Source organism: Pholcus phalangioides, unplaced genomic scaffold, assembly GCF_987345545.1.
Source record: "Pholcus phalangioides strain wild (caught in Gottingen) unplaced genomic scaffold, Ppha-v1.0 ptg000010l_1, whole genome shotgun sequence".
Lineage (NCBI taxonomy): Eukaryota > Metazoa > Arthropoda > Arachnida > Araneae > Pholcidae > Pholcus > Pholcus phalangioides.
Genome location: NW_028301603.1, coordinates 8,960,530 through 8,986,539, shown reverse-complemented (window position 1 = coordinate 8,986,539; position 26,010 = coordinate 8,960,530). Strand labels below are relative to the sequence as shown.

Here is a 26,010-nt window from a genome sequence, read left to right as displayed (position 1 = left end):
AACTCACGGATCTACGCCAACATATGTTCCTACATGTCTACAATCCGCATCTCATGTCTTCCTGCGTAACGATGCACCACACTCTGCCTTGCAACCAACGTATCAAGGCCCATTTCTGGTCAAAGATCGACGAGATAAATTCTTCGACATCGACTTCAACGGGACATCCAGGAGAATCTCCATCGATCGGTTGATCCCAGCTTTCTTAAGTGACCAGCATACCCAAGTGCCTTCGACGTCACCCGTCCGTCCAAGTACAGTACCAGCAACTGTGACTCGTTCCGGTCGTCATGTCCACTTCCCCGACAGATACTCGACCACGACATTTCGTTGACACTAGGGGGGGAGTGTGTAGCGACCTCTACTTGAACTTTCACCGATTGCGGAAAAATAATAACGTCGCACTTCGCAATTTTCTGGTGCGAATATTTTGTTACCTAGCAACGCAAGTTGCGATAAAAAATCGAATGTTTTTCTTCGCAGTCGGCAAGCAACCATTGTCATGTGATGTCTTTCATTTTTATGTGTCCGTACCAAATTAAACATGTATTATATAAAACCTTCTGATTGTTATTATATTTAATAATGGAGCTCAACAACCGATCCTACAGATAGGCGCCTACACACCGGTGCCCTGCATCGGTACCTAAAGTGGGTGTCCAAATGGATAAAAAGAGGAAAGAGGGCTGGATGTGCCGGACCGGGTGGCCTTCGAATGTATCTCGAGGGCTTCCCTGTCGGACACCTTCAGCCCTCTCCAGCACGGACCAACTCAGCCGAGTAAATGGCTAATATCCCTAGCGGGACAGAGCCAGGTCCCTGCCTGGTAAGAAGAAGAAGTCACACACACCAGTGTCATTGTGAAGGGCTTTCTTTTCTTTCTTTCAAACCGAGCACAACTCAGGTCTATCGCCATCTATGGGCGATTTACTACCTAGCGAGTTGTGCAAGACGTCATTGAAGGGCTAATATTTTTATGCTCTAAAAATTCAGTCATTGCCGATTGGCTGAAAAAGCTGAATTTCAGTATTTTGTTTATCAATCAGCAATGACGTTTCGCGCATAAAAGTTCTAGCCCTAGCTAATTCTAACCCTATTATATTGACGCCTTTTGTCGTAGTGAAGCGGAATTGGAAAAGCGGGGAAAAGATCCACTTTTAACCCCAGGGACACTAAATTGCTGCTCGCGAGTTGTTAATGGTTGCTCCCTGGGCCAAGATGTAAAGTTGATTTCCTTTTTTTGTGGAGAAAATAAATGCTCCCTTCGGGGAACCCCGTATGGCGAACTATGTTTGCCGGGCCGGGGGTTAGTATATCTTTTATCGGAAATTACGAAATATGCAAAATATGCCTTAAAATTCTGAAAATATGCTCATCGCGTGAAAATAGCGTTATATGCCAAAAAAAAAAAAAAAAAAAAAATGCAAACACACCCTAGTCATCAGTCTTCCAAATTGGCATTAATGTATCTTTTGAGTGCCACGTTGTTGTGGGTTTGGTGGATGGCCCCTACATCCTGCACCTGGGCCGAGATCTTTTGCGGGCCCGCTACGAGACTTTCACAGGGCCCTTTATGATGAATTTACAGCGTGAAAAAAAGCAAAAGGAACAGCTTCGGTATAAGGGGACACACCAAGTTAGAGACTTTTTTCCGACGATAAGTCGCTATCGTCGGCGCGCTCGGGTTCTTTGCTGTTCCGCTGGGTTGTTGTTGTTCCAAAATGTTCTATTCTGTTCATGATTAAAAAAAAAAAATACAGCTAGATGGCGCTTATTGTTGTTTTCTCTTGTTCCTTGCGTGTCTTTTAAAACTTCCAACTGCCATTTTTTTCCGGAACTTTTGATCGGGTCGTCGGACATGTTTGGCGCCGAAAATCGATAACCTGCCTCTTATACCGAAGCTGTTCCAAATCACTGGAAATACCTCAAGAATGGAGAGACTGTTGTTTGTTGATTTTCCTGGAAATTTTGGAGAAGGCGGTTGGAATACTGTTGCCAGATGCAGTACAAACTAAAAAAAAAACAGCCAATAGGTGGCGCTGACATCCACAATATACGCCAATAGCGAACAGAATGCCTCCAAATCGTTTATTACAGCAGTATGTATTCCACATGACCACCACCACCACACGGGATTGGTGGCGAGTCGCAAATCCAGCAACGGCAGAGTGCAGAAGGTCAGTGAAAGACAGCAGTCCATGGAGTGATTCCATGACACCTCTCGCCGGATCTTTCAGTTGCGGCAGATTGGATGGACCGGATCGATATACCCGGGATTTCAAATATCCCCATAACCAGAAGTCTGCCGGTGTCAAATCTGGAGACCGAGGAGGCAATGGGAACCTGCAACGCCTGAAAATGATTTTGTCTTCCCCGAACGTCTGCATCAGGAATGCCTTGACCGGAGTAGCATTGTGACTAGTTGCTCCATCTTGCATGCACGTGACGGTAGAAAACGCATCTCTTTCACGCAAACATGGCACGACCTTCTCGCACAGAATGGTTAAATAACGCGCGCTGCGCATTCACCGTAGCCGACTTCTACCTATTTACTGGGCACTGCGTGTCAAAGAAGAAGGGTCCTATGATGAACGAACCCACAGTACACTGTCACTTTTGGGGAATTCAATGGTTTCTGCTTGTACTCACGTGGATTAGACATCGCCCAGATGCGACAGTTATGGGTATTCACGTCGCCATGAAGCGCAAAATAAGCTTCATCTGCCCACAAGATGTTAAAGACCCAGGTAGGATTCTGTTCGATTTTTGAGAAAGCCCATCTCTGAAATGCTTTGCGTGGGCTCGAACACACCGTACACTAGCCGTTTTTGACTTTCTGGACGACTATACTTCGATGATAGTTATTGCGCTGAACTATTCGACAGTTAAGGGAAAAGTCATGGACTGGCGTCCGTATTCACCCGACCTCACCCCTGAGACTACTTTCTGTGGGGCACACTGATGGGCATTGTTTACCGCAACAATCCTTGAACGCTCGACGAGCTGGAGGAGGCTATTTGTCAATCTTGTGTGTCGATTTCCGGTGACACGCTACAGAGAGTCACTGACTATTTCATTCTTCGTTTTCGACATGTGTGTTGTGTGAACTGTATGACATTTGCCTGCTTCATGACTTTTAACTTTAACTTTGCCAGATCATGACTTTTAACCAATTTGACCAGTTCTTTTTACATACACTACACATTCATGCAAACACATATCTATCTACAAACATGTACACATTTTCTTCTTCACAGGTCTTCTTGGCCAGTTTTTATACCGGCAGTTGGCCCTCGCGGGCTGGGAATCGGCTCGATGTTCAATTCTGGTCTGGTCTGGTTTTCTTCCTTCAGTTATTGCTCTACACGGTGTTGTTTGGTGCATCTGATTAGGGGTTTTGGTCATTTCACTACACCATCTTCAGCAGCACCCTATATATTTGTTTATAATAAAATGCACTCGACCTGAAAAAAATACCTCATCGATACGAACAAGGAAAAATCGAAATCATCATGTATTACATAACTTACTTCCAACTAGTTTTTTGCGAATCAGTTTCCAAACTTTTAGATTTCCGATGACGGCCAGTTGAGCGCCACCTGCCGTGCACTTTTCGGCCGCTGCTGGTCTCGTGGTTTTCTCTGTGTGCACCGCAAAGCACCGACCATCGAATTCGAAAGAACAACCTTCCGCTAAATATAATAAGGGGAAAATAGAGGTTATAGAAACAGAGATATGGAACACCTTCCCACACCCCCCTCCCCATACCTAATTAGTAATACAGTGGAATTTCGTTTAATGTGCTCAATTCGTTCCACCAACGTGCTCTTATCCGAATAGCTCGTTATTATTCGAGTCGAATTCCCCCATAGGAAATAATGGAAACTCGAATAATTGGTTCCACAATTATTCATTCGCATAAAAATCTCTATATATATATAATTGATTAATATTTTGCGTGTGTGTGTTCTCTATACAAATCTACAATTTTAGATCGATCGTCGCCAAATTTTGCATATATACCAAATGGGACCCGACTTGAACGATAGGCTACTTTAAAATTTCGTCCGAGCAGGGCAAATGACTCAAATGGGCAAAAAACTGTCGGGCAACAATGATTTTTGGACCTCAACAATCACTTTCGGAACGTTTACTTTGGTTACCGTGGTTCCCTAGCAATGCGTTTCAGACGTGTATATGCCTTTACATCGGTTTGTCACTTCTTTAACGCTGCCAGTATATATATGTATAATGAGGCTTTTCGAATGGACGTCATAATCATCATCAGCATCACTCCTGAGGGACATACACATACACTGGATGATCCCCATAGAGATCAATGTTAAAATTGCCGATTTTAGCGTAGAAATGAGAAAATTTAGTGGGGTTTTCCGCCACATCAAAAATTTCAAAAATTGAATTGAATTCTCGATTTTCGAAATATTGAGTTCACTTAGAGATACGAAACCCAGAAAATGGAATATAAAATAATGAGCCAGACCCACTTTTGAGGTGGATATTCATGTAATAACATTGATTTCAACTTTTTATTTGTATCTTCTCAAGCATGAAAATTAATGTCTCCGCGTATTGTGTCTTTTGATATTCAACTGCATAAATTCATGTGGGTTAAGATATTTTAGAATTAATTATGGGCCCGTACAAAGTACATCGAAAAAATTCCACAGCTTTGATTAAGCATTTTGAAAGCTGAAACAGGCAGAGATGGATAACTTGAAGTTCAAGGGAAGGGGAAATCGAAATACTTAGCGCCCCTTAAAAAAGGGGGAAAAAATATTTAATTTCTAGGTTTCTTTAAATCTAGATTTGTTTATTTCATGAGTCGCTCAAGAAGTCGCCATATTGGTTGACGTGAACACGGTTTGCATGTCCCTCAAAGAAAGAAGGGGGAAATCCACGTGATTCAAAAAGCCCTATTAAAGAAAACTCGGGCAGCGCCGGGTATTATAGCTGGTGACTAATAAAAACGGCCTTCAATCAATAATTAAACAGAATAATAATAACATATACATAATATAAATAACGCCATAAATAAGCATACAATACGATAATGTTTACGAACATTATTGACTATTAACTTACTCTCTAAAGGACGAGAGGAAGAGGAGAAGGACTATCGTTTTTAGAACACTTTATACATAGTCACTGTTTGCAAACTTATTTTTTTTTTTGCGTGACTTTCAAAAAAGAGCCTTATCCAATGACACTTGCTTTTGCCTTCTTTTTAGGATTTCTGGGAAATGGGAAATTGCAGTGTTCGTTGGACAGATTCATTGCTCGCACACTGCTACAGCTTTACTTGGATGGTTCTTTTCTGCAGAGTATTGCAGACTCCCGCATTCTACACGTCTTTCTAATCTCATTTTATGTGAGGGGCATCTCCTTACTTCTCTCTTCCTCAGATGAGATACCGTCTATAAACTCTTGCTGATGAGTGCAAAAGAGATCCGTCACTTCACCTACCATCAACTCCTACGTATTTTTCACCACTAGTTCGTGAATGCCATCCTCATGCACCTCCAGTCCATGGTCTTCCCCAAGCACGCAATCTCTTCCACAAGTAGTGGCTCCAAACTAGATGTTTGGTTAGCCGGGGCAAGCCCGCACTTTGGTGTGCCCTTGTAATGTTGAATGAGAGGTTAAAGCGGGGATTTGTTCAACCTTCGGGAGACTGTGGGTCACTTCACTGATTTGAAAATGCGGCGCGAGCCACCAAATTAAGTGATCTAAAACAGCGCCGCATGTCGCTTGAGTAATCTGGAACTGTGCCGTGGGTCACTTAAGGGAGGGGCCATTCAAGTATTACGTAAGCAGATTTTCAGCCATTTTTAACCCCCTTCCCCCTTGTCAGCAAAAGTCAGCAAAACACTGACCCCCCCCCCCCCCTCTGTCAGCAAAATTTAGTTAGCAGCTTAGAATATTTCATATCTTCAAAAAGGGCTGGTTGATGACGTACGCAGCCTTCAAACCTCCCTTCCCCCCCCCGTCATGAAAAGTCAGCAAATCCGAAACCCCCTCCCCCCCCCACCCCCTCGATGCTGACTTAATACTTGAATGACTCCAGATCTGTGAACGTACTGCAGACCTCCCAAGTGCTCTAGAACTGTGACGCGGACATTTGTCTATATACCTCATAAGCCACCTGAGAATGTGATGCGGAACGCTTAAGTGATCTGGAACTTTTGAGTGATCTGGGAATATGTCACGGGTCAATCAAGAGACGCAGAAGTGCACTACGGGCCACTTCAGTATATAATCTGGAAATGTTCCCTTAGTTCATTTTTTACAAAATTAGATTTGATATCGCGGGTCACATCAGGAGGACTCCGAGGGCCACATTTCGCCCGCGGACCATGAGTTGAGCATGTATGGGTCAAAGAGTGAATTTTACAGCCCTGTGGTCCGACGCTCGGGCACCAGACCCGTCTGCTTAACCTTAGTTCGACCCTACATGCACCCCCTACTATTTCATGGTCATAATGAAAAACCATTCGACAATAAATTTGGGTAATGGCGCCCGCTGCCAGTGAAAAAAAAAGTTGTTAGTGTGCCTCCGGGTTGGAGGCCTTTTATGGCTACAGAACCGATTATCAAAGCAGGGCCACAAATAGATACTCTTTCAGCCGGGCAAAGCATGCATTTTACCTCAACCGTACTTTTGAACAATTTTAAAAGCATTTAGGCCCCCTCCTGACTCATTACCCAGGGCACGAGATCCGCCTGCACCGTTCTTTTTGAATGGGGGAGGGGGGGGGGACAAGTGTCTGTCAAAACTCTTGGTCAGAGGGTTCGATGGCTGAATTTTAGAGGGTCTTGGACAGAATTCTAACTTCTCCGAGGTGTCGGAGCCAGTTGTCCTTTCTTACCTTCAGGGCTTGCCCACAGCCATATTTCAACAGGATAATGCGCGACCACACGTGGCACGCATTGTCCAAAGGTTTTTCGTCAATCGCCAGATTGATTTGCTTCCCTGGCCAGCTCGCTCTCCGGATCTTTCGCCGATAGAAAACATGTGGTCCATGGTTGCTCAACGATTGACCCAGATTACATCCCCAGCTGCCACACCAGATCAACTTTGGCAACGCGTGGAAGCTGCTTGGTCTGCTGTACCCCAAGAACACATCCGAAGTCTCTTTGAATCAATGCCGAGGCGTGTGGCAGCGGTGATCTCCAACAATGGCGGCTACTCTGGCTACTGATTTTGGCAGGAACCACACTTCACAGAAGTCTATAAATTTAATCATTTGATGCTTGGTCAACATGTTATCTACAAAATAAATATTGTTGCGATATCTCTTGTCTTTCTTGGTGTTGCAATTTGGGTGGCCAGCAGTGTATTTATTCATATTACCTTTTTTTTTTTCACCAGAGCATTCATTTTTTTTAAATTCTACAGTTGGGCCGTGAGGACCAACCGCTCCCCTCCCCCCCCCCCCCCCAGTTAAAAAAAGCCGTGGATCATTGAGAGATCGATGCACTCCCGATTGGGAGCAGCTGTTCTACCCGATAAAAGTCTCTTTAATGAATATACAGTCAAACCTCGTTAGTGCGTCACCGGGTTAACACGTCACTCCGCTTACCGGGTCACTTTTTGGAAGTCCCAATTGTCCTCAGGCAGGAATTGGCACAGCTATGGCTTACTCCGTTTAACGAGTCACTCCGCTTACTAAGTCATATTTTTGCTCTCCCAAGAGTGACTCATTAACGAGGTTTGACTGTATAAGGTTCTGCGTTGAAAAAAAAAATAGAACCCCCCTGCTGAAATCTGAGCTTTTCGATACCAGGACCTGCTGGGATTTAGGTACCGGGGGTTCATTATATATTTCATTAAACGTGATTTTCTTCAACCCTTTCCTGTCAATTTTTATAAGTTTCACTGATCCACAATGTAACTGGCACAGTGAGAAAATAGCCAAATCCTCTGTAAAATGCCAAATTTTCTCTTTTTTTTGAAGAAGTTACATATTTGGGAACTGCAATGACAACAGAGAGAGAGATAGAGAAATACCTTCTCCTAAAATTATTCCCTTCATGCAACTGGGAACGTACTAAAAATAATGGACTCCCATTTGATTTGTCGGCACGGAACTGTACGCGTAAACGTAGCACAGTGAGTACGAGGTCCCCTCAAGGAAGGGGCTGATGGGGCTCTAGCTCAGGGGCTGGGATGATTTTTATAACTTTCTTTTGTTGTGCACCATAAAGTCACAAAAGATAGAAGGCCTTTGAAAAAAATCTGTCCGGGGGGCCTGAGAAATCACAATGTAAGGGGGTTCTGCTGCAGGATGGGAGGGGTCATTGGGGGGGGATTGCTCGAAAACGACCTTCCGGAGTGGGGGGGGGGGGTTCCGCGGTGCATTGACCTGCACTATAGGATTCCGTGACATCGGAAAGGGGGAAACACTGGAACTGTATATACTCAGGGGGTGCATAACCTCCTGCCCGCGGGCTAAATCATCACCTCCTAGAGATAGAAGGCCTCTGCACTGTTTGCCGTGAACGTCATTCAGACTACCTAGCAAGTTTGCCACATTTTGAAACACAGCATCCTGTTTCGTTTCTTCTTATTTTGGCGTAGAATCTTCCTGATTGGCTCACGAATACCGCGTAGTGATTGGATGTGGGGCATAGAAATCGCCAATTCTGAGCCCGATCATTTCTTTTCCTCGCAACGATGACAGGGAATTTTGAATATTCTGAGGGAAAATGGACTGCTTACTGACGTCACAAGCTGAGTGCGGAGGCCTTCTATCTCTAGGAGGTTCTGGCTAAATGCGGCCCGCCAATAGGTCGCATCCGGCCCGCGAAAGATGTTCCGGTTGGGAAATATCAGTATATGATGAAAGCTTAGGCTGACCATATTTCCTTCAGAAAAATACGGGAAATCGGAATATCACCAGCGGTCGCAAAACAATTGTCGAATGCAAAAAGTTGCCAATTAAAGCCAAAATTTTTTTTCAAGTGCTTGAAAGGATTCCAATTGCCGCCCATAAAGTTTTACTTCCGAAAACAGCCAAAAAAAAGTTGTGAACGGTCAGTGAACTTGCGAATGATAGAGAGAGAGAGAGAGACAGCAAAAGAAATTGCCGAAGGCAAGTAAATTTGCCAGTTAAGCCGGGTTTTCCTAGGAGCAGGTTTCTGCAACATTTGCAGCGTGAAAACGATGATTGGTCAAAAAACTTAAATTTCAGGTTTTTAACCAATCAGCATTTTCACGCTGCACACGGCGCAGAAAATTCTACTCCTGGGAAAACCCGGCTTTAGAGCCAAAAAAGTTGTCAAAGGAAAGTAAATTAGCCCATTAAAGCAAAAAAAAAAAACACCTTTCAAAAGCAAATGAAGTTGCCAATTACATCCAAAAAACAAAAAATCGTCAAAGGCAAGTAAGGTTGCCAATTACAGCCACAAAAATGGCCGAAGTATTTTGTGATTCATGAAAATAATATGAATTCTCGATTTTTTAAAAATTCAAGTAGGCCTCGTTGAAAATGAGAGGAAAAGCATTTTTTTGTGACATTGAGAACCGTTATTTTGACACGCCCCCCCCTGAAATGCGCTTTTACTGTCATACAACCTCTATTCGGCGGGCACCTCCGTTGCAGCCGGCACACTTTTTCGCGGAACGTCGAGTACCCCGCGTCTCAAAGGACTTTCACTGTATTTCATGACTTGAAAGCTAACTAAGAAGGTTTTTTTTTCTTTTAAAATTCGGCTCCCCCCTAATGGGGTCATAAGGGGAGGAGTGAGGGTGGTTCAAAGGTTATACGGAGCAATCATCGCTGAAGCTACAAATATGAAATTCAGTGAGTAATTTTATTTCATGATCATTTCATTTTATGACCTCACTAAGGGGCCGTTCAAGTATTACGTCAGCAAATTTTTAGCTATTTTTGACCCCCTATCCCCTTATCAGCAAAATTTCGTCATCAGTTCTGCCCCTCTGAATCCTAGCGTATATTGTTGGGATCAGAGACGTACACGGGAGGGTGCGCATAGGGGGGCTAGTGCCCCCCCCCCGACGATCAAAAATTTATTTTTTTTAAATTGAAATTTCGGAAGAAAATACCTTTATATGTTATTATAATCAATTTCTGTTAATTTCACTGTTATTTGAAGGCTATGCACTCAAAATTTCTCTCTTTAAGAAACTCATTGCGACCCACCTTCTAAGCCATATATGGTAAATCGCATGAAGGCCCTTGGCCCGCGGACAAAATATGGCCCAGCGGGTTATCTGATGAGGCCCCTGCCCTCCTCAAACCTAATTTTGTAAAAACGAAATAGGCGGCACATTTACAGATCGCTTAAGTGATCCGTGGTACAATTCCAAAACACTTAAGTGATCCGTGGTACAATTCCAGAACACTTAAGCGATCCGTGGCACATTTGAAGATCCCTTGAGTGGCATGTGGCAGCGGTTCTACATCACTTAAGTGACCCTCGACACACAGTTCCAGATAACTTAAGTGATCCGCGGCATAATTACGTTTCACTTGAGTGATGCGTTGCCCAGTTCCTGAGCACTGAAGTGGCCCGGACACATTGCCAGATCATTTGGATCCGCGAAACATTTATAGATCATTAAAGTGTCTCTGTAGGGCACTTATCAATAGGGGGAGATGTTACTTTAGGTGCCCCCAAATTATCGAAAGTTTTTCTCGTTTTTCGTGCATCGAGTATGATGCCATTAAGAATATTTCATATTTTCATAAAGGGTGGCTGATGACGTAAGCAGTATCCGAACCCCCCCCCCCTTGTCATCAAAAGTCAGCAAATAGGAAATCCCCCCCCCCCCATCGATGATGACGTAATACTTGAATGACCCCTGAAGAGAGACTTTTCGATTTTCAACCTCTAAGGGGAAAAACCATGGCCGAGTCGGAATCACCGGAGCTATAAGTATGAAATTTTTGGGCAGCATTATATCTTATAATATAGATACCCACTTAGATGGGATTTCTGAAAACTCGACCCTCAAGGGAGTCATGATGAGTTCAAATGTTTCATGGGGGAAATCACCGCAAAGGCTAATTTTCAGGTTACCAAATCCGTGGGTAACAGAATACAGAATCAACCGAGCACGTCCAGGCTCTATCGCTATTGCAATTTAAGCACAGTGGTCATAAGACCGCGGATGTACCGGGAAAACCTACTGCTGTATCAGCCAAGCGAAGCCACCCCGAGCCAACCCAACCCCCCGAGGGCACCCCTCACCAAATCTCTCGTCACCCTGCCTCCTTCACTTTCCCAACCCAATAATAGCCCAGCATCTCCGCCCGGCACCACCAGGACGTTCGCGCCACCAACTCCATCCTCAGCCAAGTCCCACAACAGCCGCCACCCGACCACCCAAAAGCCCACACCACTCCCCACGACCGAATTCTCCTTCCCCCAGAACCATCCCGTCCCTTCCGGAGTCAAAACAATAAATGGTTACACACAAAACATATTTGCGGATATCTGGATGCTTCACGACACTATCCGTTACGGCGCATCCGTTTCGTTGTAATGTCAATTCTCAACAGTTCCTCAGACATTCATTGCACTGCGTGTAGGGCCCTTATGGCCTGGCTACACAGTTATCCGTCTTCTTCACGTACAGGGGCCCCTGTGGCCAGTCCACACGGGACTCTTTCTCCTTCACGTGCAGGGCCCCGTTGGCCTGACTACACGGGTATCCGACTTCTCCACTTGTAGGGCCCTCGTCCTAACAATCCATCCATGGGTAACAGCTCGTACTGTATGTATAATGGAAAAGAGAGAGAAAAATATCTTGTACTCACCAGGACTAAGACATTGAAGGAGAAGAATATTGGCAATTACGACCAACGTTAGAACTGAAAAATCCGCGGACTTCATTGTCGGTATTGGTTTTTTTTTTAGCTGTCTGGTAATAATAACAAATTTTGGTACAAGATGGTGGATTTCTTCGAGAGGAGGAGGAGGTTTCTTTCCTCTCTGAAGGTCGATTTCCGAACTGCGCGACTCGACTTCCGACTGTTGTCAGAGGAAGTTCGGACATCGGGAGCGGGAAGTTGTAATAATAATGATTATTATTATTATTACAAGATGGTGTATAAATGCTTGGAGGTGGGAAAGAGGATGTAAGAAAAAAAGAAGAAGCGGAGACAGGAAGTTATCCAATATGGCCGCGTCTGGCTTGGCCATAGATTTTGAAATATCCTGGCGCCTTTTTTGCACGCTAACAACTCCAGTGCGTATAATCTCCCTCCTCATCATGGGGAAAGGTTATGGGGGGAGGGTGTCCTTTCATTATGGTTTTTTTTTTTCATGAATTCGGATTATGTATGTATATTGATTATTTATGTGATAAATATATATGAGTCACTTGTGTGAATCACATCCTCGTCTAGCTCACGATCAGCGATTGTTTACTTGCGCGCGCGTTCGACGTGTGACAGTGGCGTAACGAGGTTTTTGTTGATGTGGGAGAGCGATATTATAATAAAAAAAAAAAGCTCTTCTCTGTTTGTCATTTAAGCGCAACTTGGGATGAAATTAACTGAACTTTATAGTTTGGATGATGTGCACTTTTAAAACGGGTGCTTTCGTCTAAGCATTCGTTTTGTAGCGAAATAGTGAATCCGACGGAGCTTTTGTAGCGGCTAATTATAGTTATTACTAATAGTTTGTTAATTATAATATAATAGAAGCGAAATCGTTAATTATCATTAATTAATTAACGATTATACTGAATCCGACGGAGTTCTCGCGATGATCAAATATTTTTAATCGTTAATTAGTTATGACCAGGTCCCGGATGTTGGTGACATTTTGCATTTTTCAATACTTTTTCAGGGAACTTTTTGGCATTTTTAGGATATTTTATCAGTTTTGAAATTTTTTTCGTGAATTCAAAAAATTCTGACCCTATATGAGATGTTGAGAGAGAGAGAGAGACAAAGAAGGAATTTCCATCATATAAAAAAGGGAACATGGTTTTGTACATGCGTACTATACTATGCACAAATTTATGTTGGAATGACTTTAATCCGTAAGAATGGAGGTCGTACCATCTCCCCCAGCATACTTATAAAGGATTATCCTAAAGAAACTGACGTCTAGCGCTCGCGATTATTATATATGTACATTCCGAGAGCGCATGCGCATTAGGAACAAATAGATGTTCGAGAATTGGTATCTTTAATTCGGGCTGGCTAATGATCGATTGGTGCGACGCCGAATCGAAGGCGGCTAAAAAGGTTCATTGTTCGAATCCCGCCCGTAACTCTCTTTTGCCCCTCATTCTTACATCTTCAATTATTTTTAATTTTTTTTTTCCTCTTGCACTCAAACATGGGCGGATATACGGGGGTGGGGGCATGGGGCATTGTCCCCCGCTCCCCCTTATGGAGTCTCTTCAAAGGTGGAGTCGATTGATCTAATGTATATGTATATGGTCGGCTGAAGTTGGTTGGTCGGCTGAAGTTGGTTTTCTGTGGTTCCCAACTTCAAGCCGCAAATGCGAGCCGATCTCCCCGTTAAAAAGTCTCGCCACAGAGAGCAACAGTCCTACAACGATAAATCATTCAATCATAACACTTCACTCATAAAAATTGTTTTTTCGGGTTCGAAGACCGTCGTCCGTTTGAGTTTGTTCTCAACGTTTCCCCAACACTAGTGGTTGGCATCATCAGGAGAATTGATAAACTGGATAAACTGATAAATATCCAGTTTATCAATTCTCCTGATGATGCCAACCACTAGTGTTGGGGAAACGTTGAGAACAAACTCAAACGGACGACGGTCTTCGAACCCGAAAAAACAATTTTTATCAAATGATGGCCGCGAAAACCTCATCAACTATTTACTTCACTCATAGTTTGAAAAACTGGTGGCAGATGGCAGCACTACACATAACAAGCATTACAGAGAGACAACAAAACTTCACGTCAGGTTTCACTACACGTACACGCACATTCCCGCATGTACCGATTCGTTGGAGGGTTCCGCGGGGTGGGGGGGTGCACGTGTGGTGTAGCAGTAGTAGGTAGGGCCTCCAAAAAATGGCTCGGGGATCCATGATGTTCTTAAATCAGCCACCTCGTTGGGCAATTTGCCTGTTGTGGCATTGTATTTGTATTTGTATATATATGAATTGACATAATCATTATCGTGCCCCGCCCGAACGATTATAAACGTGCCTCGCCCCATTCTTCCATGTCTATCTCCGCCTATGCACTCAAAGCTCTTGTTAAACTTCCTGACATCCTAGAAGGTGTGCGGGGTCACGGTGAGCTTTGTGGGGGGGGGGAGGAGGGATGGCGTATCAGACAGCCCCCTCACACACAGGGCTGCAACTAGATGCTTGGTCACCCGGGGCAAGCCAGCATTTGATGCCCCCTTGTAATGTTGAAGGAGAGGTTCCAGAATGAAATTTGCGCCACCCTCTGGTCTAGCACCCGGGCCACGAGACCCGCCTGCTCCCCCTTAGTTACGGCCCTGGTACACACGTTTTATTACTTTTCACATAATAAAATGAAAGTATTTGATGTTTGATAATAATTAATTGATAAATAATTCCAGTTATGTTTTAAAAAAAAAGGAAAAAAAAAATGATCACAATGGCGTTGCTTTTGTGAAAGCAACGCCATTGTGAGTGTAAAATATCGTAATCCAAGTTTCAGTGAGTTTCCCTGCATGTGCTCGGAGGAAAATTCAAAGAAAATCATTCTAAGAAGTAAGTTGATCGACCAAAAGAAGATGAGCAATTTGGTCCATTGGACTCAATGAACAACGAAAAGAGCGACCTAGAGATTGCACGAGAATGGGAGAGACCTAGAAAGTGTATAAGCATATTAGTGACTCAAAGCGTGACCTAGAATGCTAGTGACCAGGTCAGTGAACGACTAAAAGATGGACAAAAAAAAAATTGTTCAAGAAACTGTGAAAGCACGGTGAGTGATGAAAAGAGTGACTTCAGAGACAGAAGCGTATTTTCGTGGGGGGGGGGGGGGGGGCGCGCGCAACGAGCTATAACCCAGAGTGGTTAATTTCAGAAATGAGTGGTAAGAAAATTAGTCCAGACAAATAAGTAGACAGATAACATATTTTCACTCACTAATCAACCTTTGACATCATCCAATGGGTCTCTAATTTCTGCTTTGATCAGGGTTCCCCCCCCCCCTTTTTAGATCAAAGTCGTTCTCTTCTAGCGATTTCTCAACTGCTACGTGCAGGGGACCCAGCAGTAGCACCTTTAGAAGAGTATCATGAGTATAAAAATATGTGTACAAAAGATATACAAAGATATATATATGCATTACTTTTGAGGGGGGGGGGGGTGTCCCAAAAATATATTTTCGTTCCCGGACTCAACGACCCTCCACAGTGACGAAATGTGATATTTTGTAAAAAAAAAATGCGAACGGAGTACTTTGAAAACGCTTACTGGTGACTCAGAGCAGGGAACCCCAAAAATTTCTTGAGGTGCCCCACTAAAATTACTTGAAAAGAAAAACGCGTAATTCAGTAATTTCGGGCGCATTTGTTTGGTACGTTATTGTTGGGCACCTTTGCTAATGTTACTGACACGGAGTTAGAGCCCCTAGATTCTAAAAATACAATCGGATCCCTTTATAATGAATTCCAAAGAGACCGGAGAAATCACTTCGTAAGAATGAAATCTCGTAATAAAAAAATTCCAGATTTCTACATTGTTCCTACGTAAACTTATCTGGGGTAATTAGAAAAACTTTCGTTATATATATAGACCGAGATTTCCGCCGTAACGGTATTTGTTAAAACGGGAACAGACGGTATATAAAAATGCGGTGCCCCCCCCCTCCCCACTACGCATATGATTTTTAGGCCCCCGAATTGGAACCTGTCAACATTTCCATGGGGCCCCGACCTGGAGGCTTGTCGGACATCCCCCACCCCGTGAGAGCCACGACAATTTTTCGTTTTTATCAATTTTACAACGAATAAAATCGAGGGCCCAGATCCAGTAGCGGGGACCCAATACGCAAATTTTTAGTGAGGAACCCAGACTGGATTTATCTCGGGCTTCCGCTGTTGCAAATTATACAATGTTAAAACAACAGAAAAGAATGAGGTTCATCCAGGCCCTCCAAATTTTGTAAACAAAATTTTCATTTGTATTCATTTTACCAACGAATAAAATCCAGGGTCCCCGACCAATTACCCGGCACGCCAATTCGCATACTTTCAGTGGGGCCCCGAATTGGCTTTATCTCGGGCTTTCGCTGCTGCAGATTCTACAATGTTAAATAACAGAAAAGAATGAAATTCATCCAGGGCCCCCAAAATGAAACCTGTAAACATGGTGCCCCCGACTTGGAAGCTTGTCGGTCATTCCCCGCTGCGAGTGCCATGAAAAATTTTTATTTGTATTCATTTTACCAACGAATAAAATTCAGGGCCCCCGACCCGGGACACCAATTCTCATACTTTTAGTGGGGCCCCCAGATCGATGCTGCAAATTTTATAATGTTAAAAAATAAAAATCAATGAGATACATCCAGGGCCCCCGAATTGGAACCTGTCAACATTTCCATGGGGCCCCGACCTAGAGGCTTGTCTACAACGTTAAATAACAGAAAAGAATGAGATTCATCCAGGACCCCCAAAATGGAACGGGCCCCTGACTCGGAAGCTTGTCGGACATGTATCCCCCCCCTCCCCCATCCCGACGCCTTCATTAGCTGAGAGAAGTGTATTGAGCTTTTACTACATTTTAGGCATTGGTAGAAGGTTGGATTAGTTTACTTACATTTGTTACAGACAACAAACTGATTGCAGTGGTCTCTAGTGAGTCTTTACATACTACGATGTCACTATTAGCTAAGACTAATGCATTGGGCTTTCCTACATTATAGGCATTGGTAAAAGGTCGATTTGTTTACTTATATTTGCTACAGACAACAAACTGATTGCAGTGGTCTCTAGTGAGTCTTTACATACTACGATGTCACTATTAGCTGAGACAAATGCATTGGGCTTTTCCTACATTATAGGCATTGGTAAAAGGTCGATTTGTTTACTTATATTTGCTACAGACAACAAACTGATTGCAGTGGTCTCTAGTGAGTCTTTACATACTACGATGTCACTATTAGCTGAGACAAATGCATTGGGCTTTTCCTACATTGTAGGCATTGGTAAAAGATCGATTTGTTTACTTATATTTGTTACAGACAACAAACTGATTGCAGTGACATCTATTGGGTCTTTATATGATAAGTATCATTATTAGTAAACTGACCATATTTGCTCGAGAGAAATACGGTAAATTAGGGTGGGAAATACGAGATATCGCCAATTATCGCAAAAATGATGCCAAGAGTGAGCAAAGTTGCAAACTCGTGCTAAAATCTCAGAAAGGTTGCCAATCACGGGAAATGAAGCAACACTTCAAATTGCAGTGAATTGAAATGAAAAGCATGAAAAAAATGTGAGATGATTATTCTTATTTAATTATATATTAACTATTCGTATGATTATTATTCGTATGATTATTATTCGTATGATTATTATTCGTATGATTATTATTCGTATGATTATTATTCGTATGATTATTATTCTTATGATTATTATTCTAATGATTATTGTTATTTCTAGTCGCAACTGTCGTAATATAACTTCTCAGTTGGGAAGAAAGAGTTCTATTCGTTGATTGGATGAATAAAATAAAATTAACAAGAAGCTACCGAGTCAGTGAAAGAGCGAAATAGTAAGTGAGCGAGCGGACGAGTGGGTGAGTAAGCAAGTGAGTCAGTGAGTGAACAGGCGAGTGGGTGAGTGAGCGAGTGAGTCAGTGAGTGAACAGGCGAGTGGGTGGCTGAATAAGTGAGCCAGCGAGCTACTGATTCCGTGAGCGGTTGAGTGAGGGAGTGATTGAGTAGACGAGTGAGCTACTTAATCCGTGTGCGGGAGAGTGAACGAGTGAGTGAGTGGGCGAGGGGATGAATGAAGGAGTGATCGAGCGAGCTAATGACCCGTGAGTGGGTGAGCAAGTGAGTGGGCGAGCGAGCTACTGAGTCCGTGAGTGAGGGAGCGAGTGATTGGGTCAGCGAGCAATTGAGTTCATGAGCGGGTTAGTGAGTGGGCGAGCGAACGGTCGACTGTGTGGGCAAGCGAGCTACTGAGTCCGTGAGGGAGCGAGTGAAAGAGTGAGTGAGTGAGCGGGTGAGAGAGCGAGTGGTCGGGTGTGCGGGAAAGCGAGCTACTGAGTTCGTGTGCGGTTGAGTGAATGAGTGGCCCATCGAGCTAATGAGTCCGTCAGCGGGTGAGAGAAGGAGCGAGTAGTTATAGGCGAGTGTTTGGGCTATTGAGCGAGCGAGTGGGTGGGTGTGTGGGCGAGCGAGCTACTGAGTTCGTGTGCGGGCGAGTGAAGGAGCGAATGAGTGGCAGAACGAGCTATTGAGTCCGTCAGCGGGAGAGTGAGCGAGTGAGTGAACGGGCGAGGGGTGAGCAAGTGGTGGGTGAGCGATCTACTGAGTTCGTGAGGGGGGGAGCGAGTGATTGGGTGAGCGAGCAATTGAGTTCATGAGCGGGTTTGTGAGTGGGAGAGTGAACGGTCGAGTGTGTAGGGAAGTGAGTGGTCAAGCGAGATACTGAGTCCGTGTGCGAATGAGTGAGGGAGCGAGGGAAAGAGTAAGTGCGCGAGCGAATGAACAAGTGAGTGGTGGGTGAGCGAGCTAATGAGTCCGTCAGCGTGTGAGAGAGGGAGCGAGTGGTTGTCGGATAGTGTTTGGGTGAGTGATCAAGCGAGTGGGCGAGTGAACTACCGAGTTCGTGAGCCGATTGAACGGGTGGATGAGCGAGCGAGCTATTGTGTCATTGCGCGGGTGAATGAGGGGGTGAGTGGGCGAGCGAGCTATTGTGTCCTTGCGCGGGTGCATGAGGGAGAGAGTGAGGGGGCGAGCGAGCTACTGAGTCAGTATGCGGGTGAGTAAACGAGTGAGTGAGTGGATGAATGAGGGAGTGATCGAGCGAGCTAATGAGCCCGTGAACGAGTGAAATAGTCAGTGTATGAGCAAACGGGTGGGCGAACGAGCTACTGAGTTCGTGAGCGGGTGAGAGAAGGAACGAGTGGTTAGGCGGGCGTTTGGGCGATTGAGCGAGCGAGTGTGTGGGCGTGTGAGGGAGCGAATAAGTGGCCGAGCGAGATACTCAGTCCGTGAGCCGACTAGTGAGCTATTGAACGGGCGAGCGGGTGGGCGAGCGAGCTATAGTGTCCTTGCACGGGTGAATGAGGGAACGAGTGAGTGGACGAGCGAGCTACTGCGTCAGTATGCGGGTGAGTGAGTGGGCGAGTGGATGACATGAGAGAGTGATCGAGCGAGATAATGAGAGCCCGTGAGCGAATGAAATAGTCAGTGGGTGAGGGAGCGAGTGAATGGAAGAGTGGTTGGGCGAGTGAGTGGGTGAGCGAGCGAGCTAATGAGCCCGTGAGCGAGTGAAATAGTGAGTGTGTGAGCAAGCGCGTGGGCGAACGAGCTACTGAGTTCGTGAGCGGGTGAGTGAAGGAGCGAATTAGTGGCCAAGCGAGCTAATGAGCCGTTGAGAAAGCAAGTGGTGGGCGAGCGAGCTACTGAGTCCGTGAGTGAGGGAGCGAGTGATTGGGTGAGCGAGCAATTGAGTTCATGAGCGAGTTAGTCAGTGGGCGAGTGAACGGTCGAGTGTGCAGTCAAGTGAGTGGGCGAGTGAACGGTCGAGTGTGCAGTCAAGTGAGTGGGCAAGCGTGCTACTGAGTCCGTGAGCGAGTGAGCGAGGGAAAGAGTGAGTTGTCGAGTGAGTGAGTGAGCGAGTGAACGGTCGAGTGTGTAGGCAAATGAGTGAGGAAGCGAGTGAACGGGTAATTGAGTGGGCGAGCGAGCGAGTGGTCGGGTGTTTGGGCTAGCGAGCTACTCAGTCCGTGAGCCGATTAGTGAGCTATTGAACGGGCGAGTAGGTGGGCGAGCGAGCTACTGAATCGTCAGCGGGAGAGTGGGGGAGCAAGTAGTTAGGGGAATGTTTGAGTGAGTGAGTGAGCGAGTGGGCGGATGTGTGGGAGAGTGTGTGGGCGAGCGAGCTACTGAGTTCGAGGGCGGGTTAGTGAGGGAGCGAATGAGAGTGGCCGAGTGAGCTTCTCAGTCCGTGAGCCGATTAGTGATCGATTGAACGTTGAGTGGTTGGGCGAGCAAGCTACTGAGTTCGTCAGCGGGAGAGTGGTTGAGTGAGTGTTTGGGCGAGTGAGTGAGCGAGTGGATGAGTGTGTGGGCGGGTGAGCGGGTGAGTGAGGGGGCGAGTGAGCAAGTGAGTGGACAATTGGGTGAACAAGTGGGGGCGAATGAGTGAGCGAGTAAACAGTCGAGTGTGTGGGCAAGTGGGTGTGCGAGCGAGCGAGGTACGCTTTAATTAAAAATATTTAAGAAATGATAATTATGTAGAAAATTATTCATTTAGTACTGCATGTTTGAACTGCATGTTTCGAATGAAAATTACCAATTAAACGTGTAATGAGAAGTTTGTCGAGAACTACATCTCCTGTAAACACTGCCCAAAAGCGAGTGCTGTTTTTTGATTTCTTTTTCTGAAGCTCTAGTTTCATGAGCCAAGATTTCGAAAATGTTTCTTGTCACCCAAGAGGTTTCATGTGCAAGAATTGTAAGATTAAAACGAGATAACACTTTACACAGTCTTTGAACTCAAGCATGGCTTTAAACAATAAGAAGCTGAGGCTGTCTCTTACCATTTTTGCTGATGGAGAAAATTAAACTCATCTTTATATTCTCTTTATTCCATTAATGTTTTTTTCCAGCATCAGTAGTAGGGCATGGGTTTGGGTCATATTCCCGATATATTCTCGGAGCACCGGTTGAGAACCACTGCTCTACAGGGTTAAAATCCCGACAGGGTCGAATTGAAAATTTTAGTTTCACCGTATACGCCGCACTTCGCAATTTCTGTCGAGATTTATATTTCTCGCGGCTAGGGGCGTTGTGGGGCGCCGATCAAGATTAATACGATCAAGTAAGTTTTGAAATTTTAATTTCACTGCATAAGCCACACTTCGCATTTTCTGTCGGTAAATTTATAACGGTGTTATTTTCTCTCGGCCCAACCCTGGGAAAAGGGTATTATGTTTTTGTTTCGGGTTCCACTTGACTGGACACACCTGCTAACCAATTTGCATTCTGAATGTCGAAATTTTTGACTAGATCTCGTTGTCATGAGGCTCATTCTGCACTTAGGATCGGATCTTCGGGCCATTCTCTGGCGGGCCCAGGCATTAAGACGGCTCTGGCCCTGACTACATGCAGTGCTTACATCGGTAGGCTATAGTGCAACAACCCTGGGGGCCTCACGATGAATCTATATATTTTTTACATTATAAAATTTATGAATTACAATGAATTTTCTAAAGGGAAAAGGAGTTATTAGCCTTCGGATAGCATTAAAATTATCAGAAATTGATTGTAGTAGCATATAAAGGTAGGTATTTTCTTCCGATGTTTCAATTCTATCAGAAATCAGAAATTAATTTTTTTGTGTCAAAAATAAATTTTTGATTGTCTGGGGGGGGGGCGCATAGGGGCTCGTGCTCCCCCCCCCGCAGCGTATGTGTCTGATCCCACTATGCGTTAGGAAGGGGGGGGGGGAGCGAAAACGGACGAAATTTTGCTAATGCGGACGGAGGTCTAAAATGTCCGAGAATCGTCTGACGTAATACTTGAATGGCCCCCCATGAAAAATATACGTGAAATAAAAAAAAATGTGCATTTAAAGAAGCTGAAGTTTCCCTAAAAATGAAAAACATGCACAAAAACAAAAAAATAATAATATGCATAAAAAAAAGAAAAATATGCACCAAACAGAAAAAAGAAATACTCCTATCAAAAGCACTGAACTGGGCCTAGCACGTAAGAAAAGGAAAACGTACAGTAAAACTTAAAAATGTGCGCAATAAATGAAGAACGCATGTATTTAGAAGTGTAAAGATATGCATTCAGAAGTGCAAAAACATGCATTTAAAAATGCCTGAAAATATGCAATTATAAAAGTACCTAAAAATGCACATTTAAAAATGCCTGAAAATATGCATTAAAATGCTCCTAAATAAATGCGGTGCCTAAAAATATGCCCCAAAATGATCGATACTCAATGGTAAAGTATTTTCTTGGAAAAATTGAAGAAATTGATCAAATTTGAAGAATGGATAGAGATAAAAATAATCTTGCAAACACATGTTGTACAACGCAATCAATAGAAAGGAAATACTAAAAAATTTTCACTCAATTCTAAAACTTCAGTGATTTCATGCACTTATACTGTATATGCATCAACTATAAAAAGTGGTGAAATACGCCCATATGCACTTTCATATAATCCGGGCTCTAGTCATAATATACGGTTCACATAGTAACAATGTCTCTTAATATGGAAACTTAATTGGTGGACTCCATTCCCTTGAACTCAGACAGGACTTAGCACCAGGGGAATATCTCAAGCAGTGCGCACCACTGCGAGAATTCCACATCTCCCTAGATGTGAGCGTCGATCTCCTCTGGAAAAACAAGTCATCCACTGGAAAAATGTACTCACCTTCTAAGGCATCACCGCCCGAGGGGTACCGCGATTCCGGACAACTCGCCCCCCAGTCTGGTCCATTGCTATAAAACCCTGTGTCTCCTCCGCTAGTGTAAAATAAATCGCGTGGCAATTAGCTTATAGAACTTCTTGACACTTTACACTAACATCCTTGAGAGTTCTCGACCTGCAATGGCTAGCACATGTGGCGTGGTGGTGGTTGTATGCGTTATACATGTGCAAGTGAGTGTATGTGTGAGCGCGCGCTTTTAATGTGTGCATGTTTTTATGTGACTAGACCAAATACACGAATTCCACCAAGGTTAAATGAAAGTCTGCAACGAACGCTCACTGCTCCCGTCTTTTATGGGAAATTACGCCTATTGTTGGTAAATTGGAAAGATAGCTTTCATTGTTAGCACTTAGACAGACATTCTCCCATATTCTTAATAGTTCATTGTCACTTTTTTCCTACTCTGTCGAAGGGAAATTTATCTTTAGGAAATTTTGGAAATTCCACAGAGAGAAAGAGAGAGAGAGAGAGAGAGAGAGATTGCAAAATTGCAAATTCCAGCTGGAACTACTGAATTATCTTCCAAGTAAGAAACCATATGTAAAACCGACATCAAAGTATAGCAGTGCTTAGGGCAGTGCGACCTGTGCACAGGGCGCAAAATACTAGGAGACGCAGAAAAACAAACCTTGAGAAGTTATATGTGTAGGAAAAGTGAGGCGGTGTGTGTCATACAATAGAGGCAAACACTTCCTTCACAATTCGAAGATAATTAAATTTTCTGCCAAACCTTGACCATATGACCCGTATTTTACGGGACTTTGTTTTTTATCAATCCTTCCGAAAATTTTTCTTTTCTAATTTATAAAAATTCATTTAAAATAAAGTAATAAAATCAAATAAAATCATAAAAAGAAAATTCAATGGTATTAAGTCGGTATCAAATCCATTTAAAGAATTAAATTAATTACGTAATTTTCAGGGGGTCGTGCGCCTACGCGCCTCCTTCACGAGCCGCCCCTAATCCTCGTCATTTTTCTTTTGTTTTTTCACGCTATAAATTCACTATAGAATGGCCCTTAAAGAGTCTGGCCAGGGGCCCGCAGAAGATCCCAGCTTAGGGGCCCTGCTGCAGGATGTGGGGACATGGCTATAGGGCAGCGATTCCCAATTAGCAGGGTTGTAAATAGGCTGGAGCAACTAGGAAACGAGCCTGGGGCCGAACAAGAAAATGTACACTTACTTTGCATAATTTTTTATTTTTAGGGGGGGGGGGCCCCAAGAAAATGTCTGCCCCGGGGCCCCCAGAAGGTACGCTACAGCCCTGCCAATTAGGGGAGCCTGGATCCGAAGGATCCGTGGCTTTTTTATGAGGGTCCACGGCCTAATTGTAGAATTGTAAGAAAATTAATGCTGAGGCGGAAATAAAAAAGTATACATACAAATAATTTACTTAAAAATAAAAGTTTTAATAAAATTTTAGTGCAAAAGCACTGCTGCAACGGTGTACAGAGGACTATTTTTCCGATCTAGCTGGTCAAAAGTCCGTTTTTCAAATCTCAGTTTAGGCGGGAAAAAATATTTTTTCCAAAGAAAAACTACCTGAAAAGTATAATAATGTGATAAACTAATGTAAATGTAATGTAATATACGATTTACTACACTTTTCCGTTAAAAATATTTTTGATCTCAGCTACATCCAACAAATACCCCCTCCCTATGTGCGTTGGTAGTTTGCAGCAGCAACATTGTTAGGATTTGACAATTGTACTTGTGGCGACAGCTCTCGAGGCTACGTTTCCACCCTGAGCCGGTTCGCTCCTCCGTAGAGATCGACTTGGTGGCTACGGGCTTCCCCCCCGAAGCTACTATATCGACATCGGGCTTAGTCAACACCACCTATAGAACAAGGCCTCTGCACGAAGCTCGTGACGTCACGGAAGAAGGCCGTTTCACCTATTGCTATTGGATATAGCAGGCCGACGCATACGATATCTTTACTTTTTTTTTTTTTTTGCAGTATATCCAATGGCAATAGGAGAAATGGCCTTCTTCATTAACGTCACAAGCTTCGTGCGGAGGTCTTGTTCTATAGGTGGTGTCGGCTTAGTGCGGACGTCCGATCTACATAGCACAACTGAGGGTTAGAACTCCCAACATCAAGCCATCCGCCAGATCAGGCTCCCAAAGTAGCTGGCGTTACACAAACACGCCACGGTTCGCAGCCAGAGAGCGCAACAGGCCTACAATCAATGACACAACTATTCAAACATTACACTTCACTCGTAGAAGAAACTGGTGGCAGTTGGCAGCACTAACACATATAACAAGCATTACACAGAAACAAACTTCACGTCAGGTTTCACTACACGTACACGAACATTCCAACATGCACCAATTCGTTAGAGCTTCCGCAGAGCTCTATAATATATATGGATGAGGTACATGTATGGTAGCTCTCGAGGCTTAAGCGAGGGTGGTGTGGTGCAATCGGGCGGCAGCATGGCTTTCGTTGCACGCAAAAATTTTTGGAAATTTTCAACAGTAAAGATTTACATGGCTTTTGAGCCATACATTGACCAAACTTGAGAAAAAAGAAGGGGGGGGGGTGCGGAATTAATAAAAAGAAGGAAATGCTCGCGAGCAAAAAGGGTCGAAGTAGAAGCTTGTGCAATGAAGTAAAAGGAAATGCTAAAACGAAATCCTTCAATCTGTATTAATAATGATTACCTTTTACTCGCAAGTGAATCCTTCTCATCTATTAGTAAAAGGTGAACAGGAGAGCCAATCACGTTGTCTCCTGGAAATCAGCTGTTTTGCCCTTTGGGTCACTCGTGGGGGCCTCTTTAATCTCGAACTGATTGCGAGATCACGAAGTTTTATCAATTTTATGAATTAGAGTTGAAACAAATTTTTTATTCGGGATAATTGTCCATTATCTTAGCTAAATTTTTTTCTCTCACCACTTTTCCTTGACGTCGAAGGCGATTTCTATCCCCATCATAATCCGGTTCAGGGAATCTTTGCCCCCGACATCTCGCCCCCCCAGCACGTTTCGTCCCCGTTATATTTGGCCCCCGGATATTTCACCTCGGACATTTCGCTGACCATATGAGCGACCCGGTGAGTGACCAATTGAGTGACCCTATCAGTGATCAAGTTAATTGGGCATTTACTCCTTGACATTTCGCCTGCCCTGACCGCATGAGAGAACATATGAATGATGGTACAAGTGACCAAGTGAGTGACCGTATGAGTAGCCAAGTGAGTGACCGTATGAGTAGCCAAGTGAGTGACCGTATGAGTAACTAAGTGAGCTGGACCGTGGCAATTAACTTGCCCTGACCGTATGAACGACCATACGAGTAAACATGTGAATGATGGTGTGAGTGACCGTATGAATGATCAAGTAAGTTGGA

The 26,010-nt window shown here is 44.1% G+C and overlaps 1 protein-coding gene across 1 annotated transcript in view; it reads right to left on the bottom strand.

Annotated features, from left to right (window-relative positions):
* LOC149080854 (macrophage mannose receptor 1-like) overlaps positions 1-12,075 on the bottom strand; it is an 80,271-nt gene extending 68,196 nt beyond the window's left edge. Inside the window, exons 1-2 of the mRNA XM_089237524.1 lie at positions 11,805-12,075; positions 3,531-3,692 (exon numbers count right to left, since the gene is read on the bottom strand). Coding sequence (XP_089093650.1) covers positions 3,531-3,692; positions 11,805-11,880 — 238 coding nt within the window. The 5' untranslated portion in view covers positions 11,881-12,075. The remainder of the gene's footprint in view (positions 1-3,530; positions 3,693-11,804) is intronic.
* Between the last annotated feature and the right edge of the window lie 13,935 nt (positions 12,076-26,010).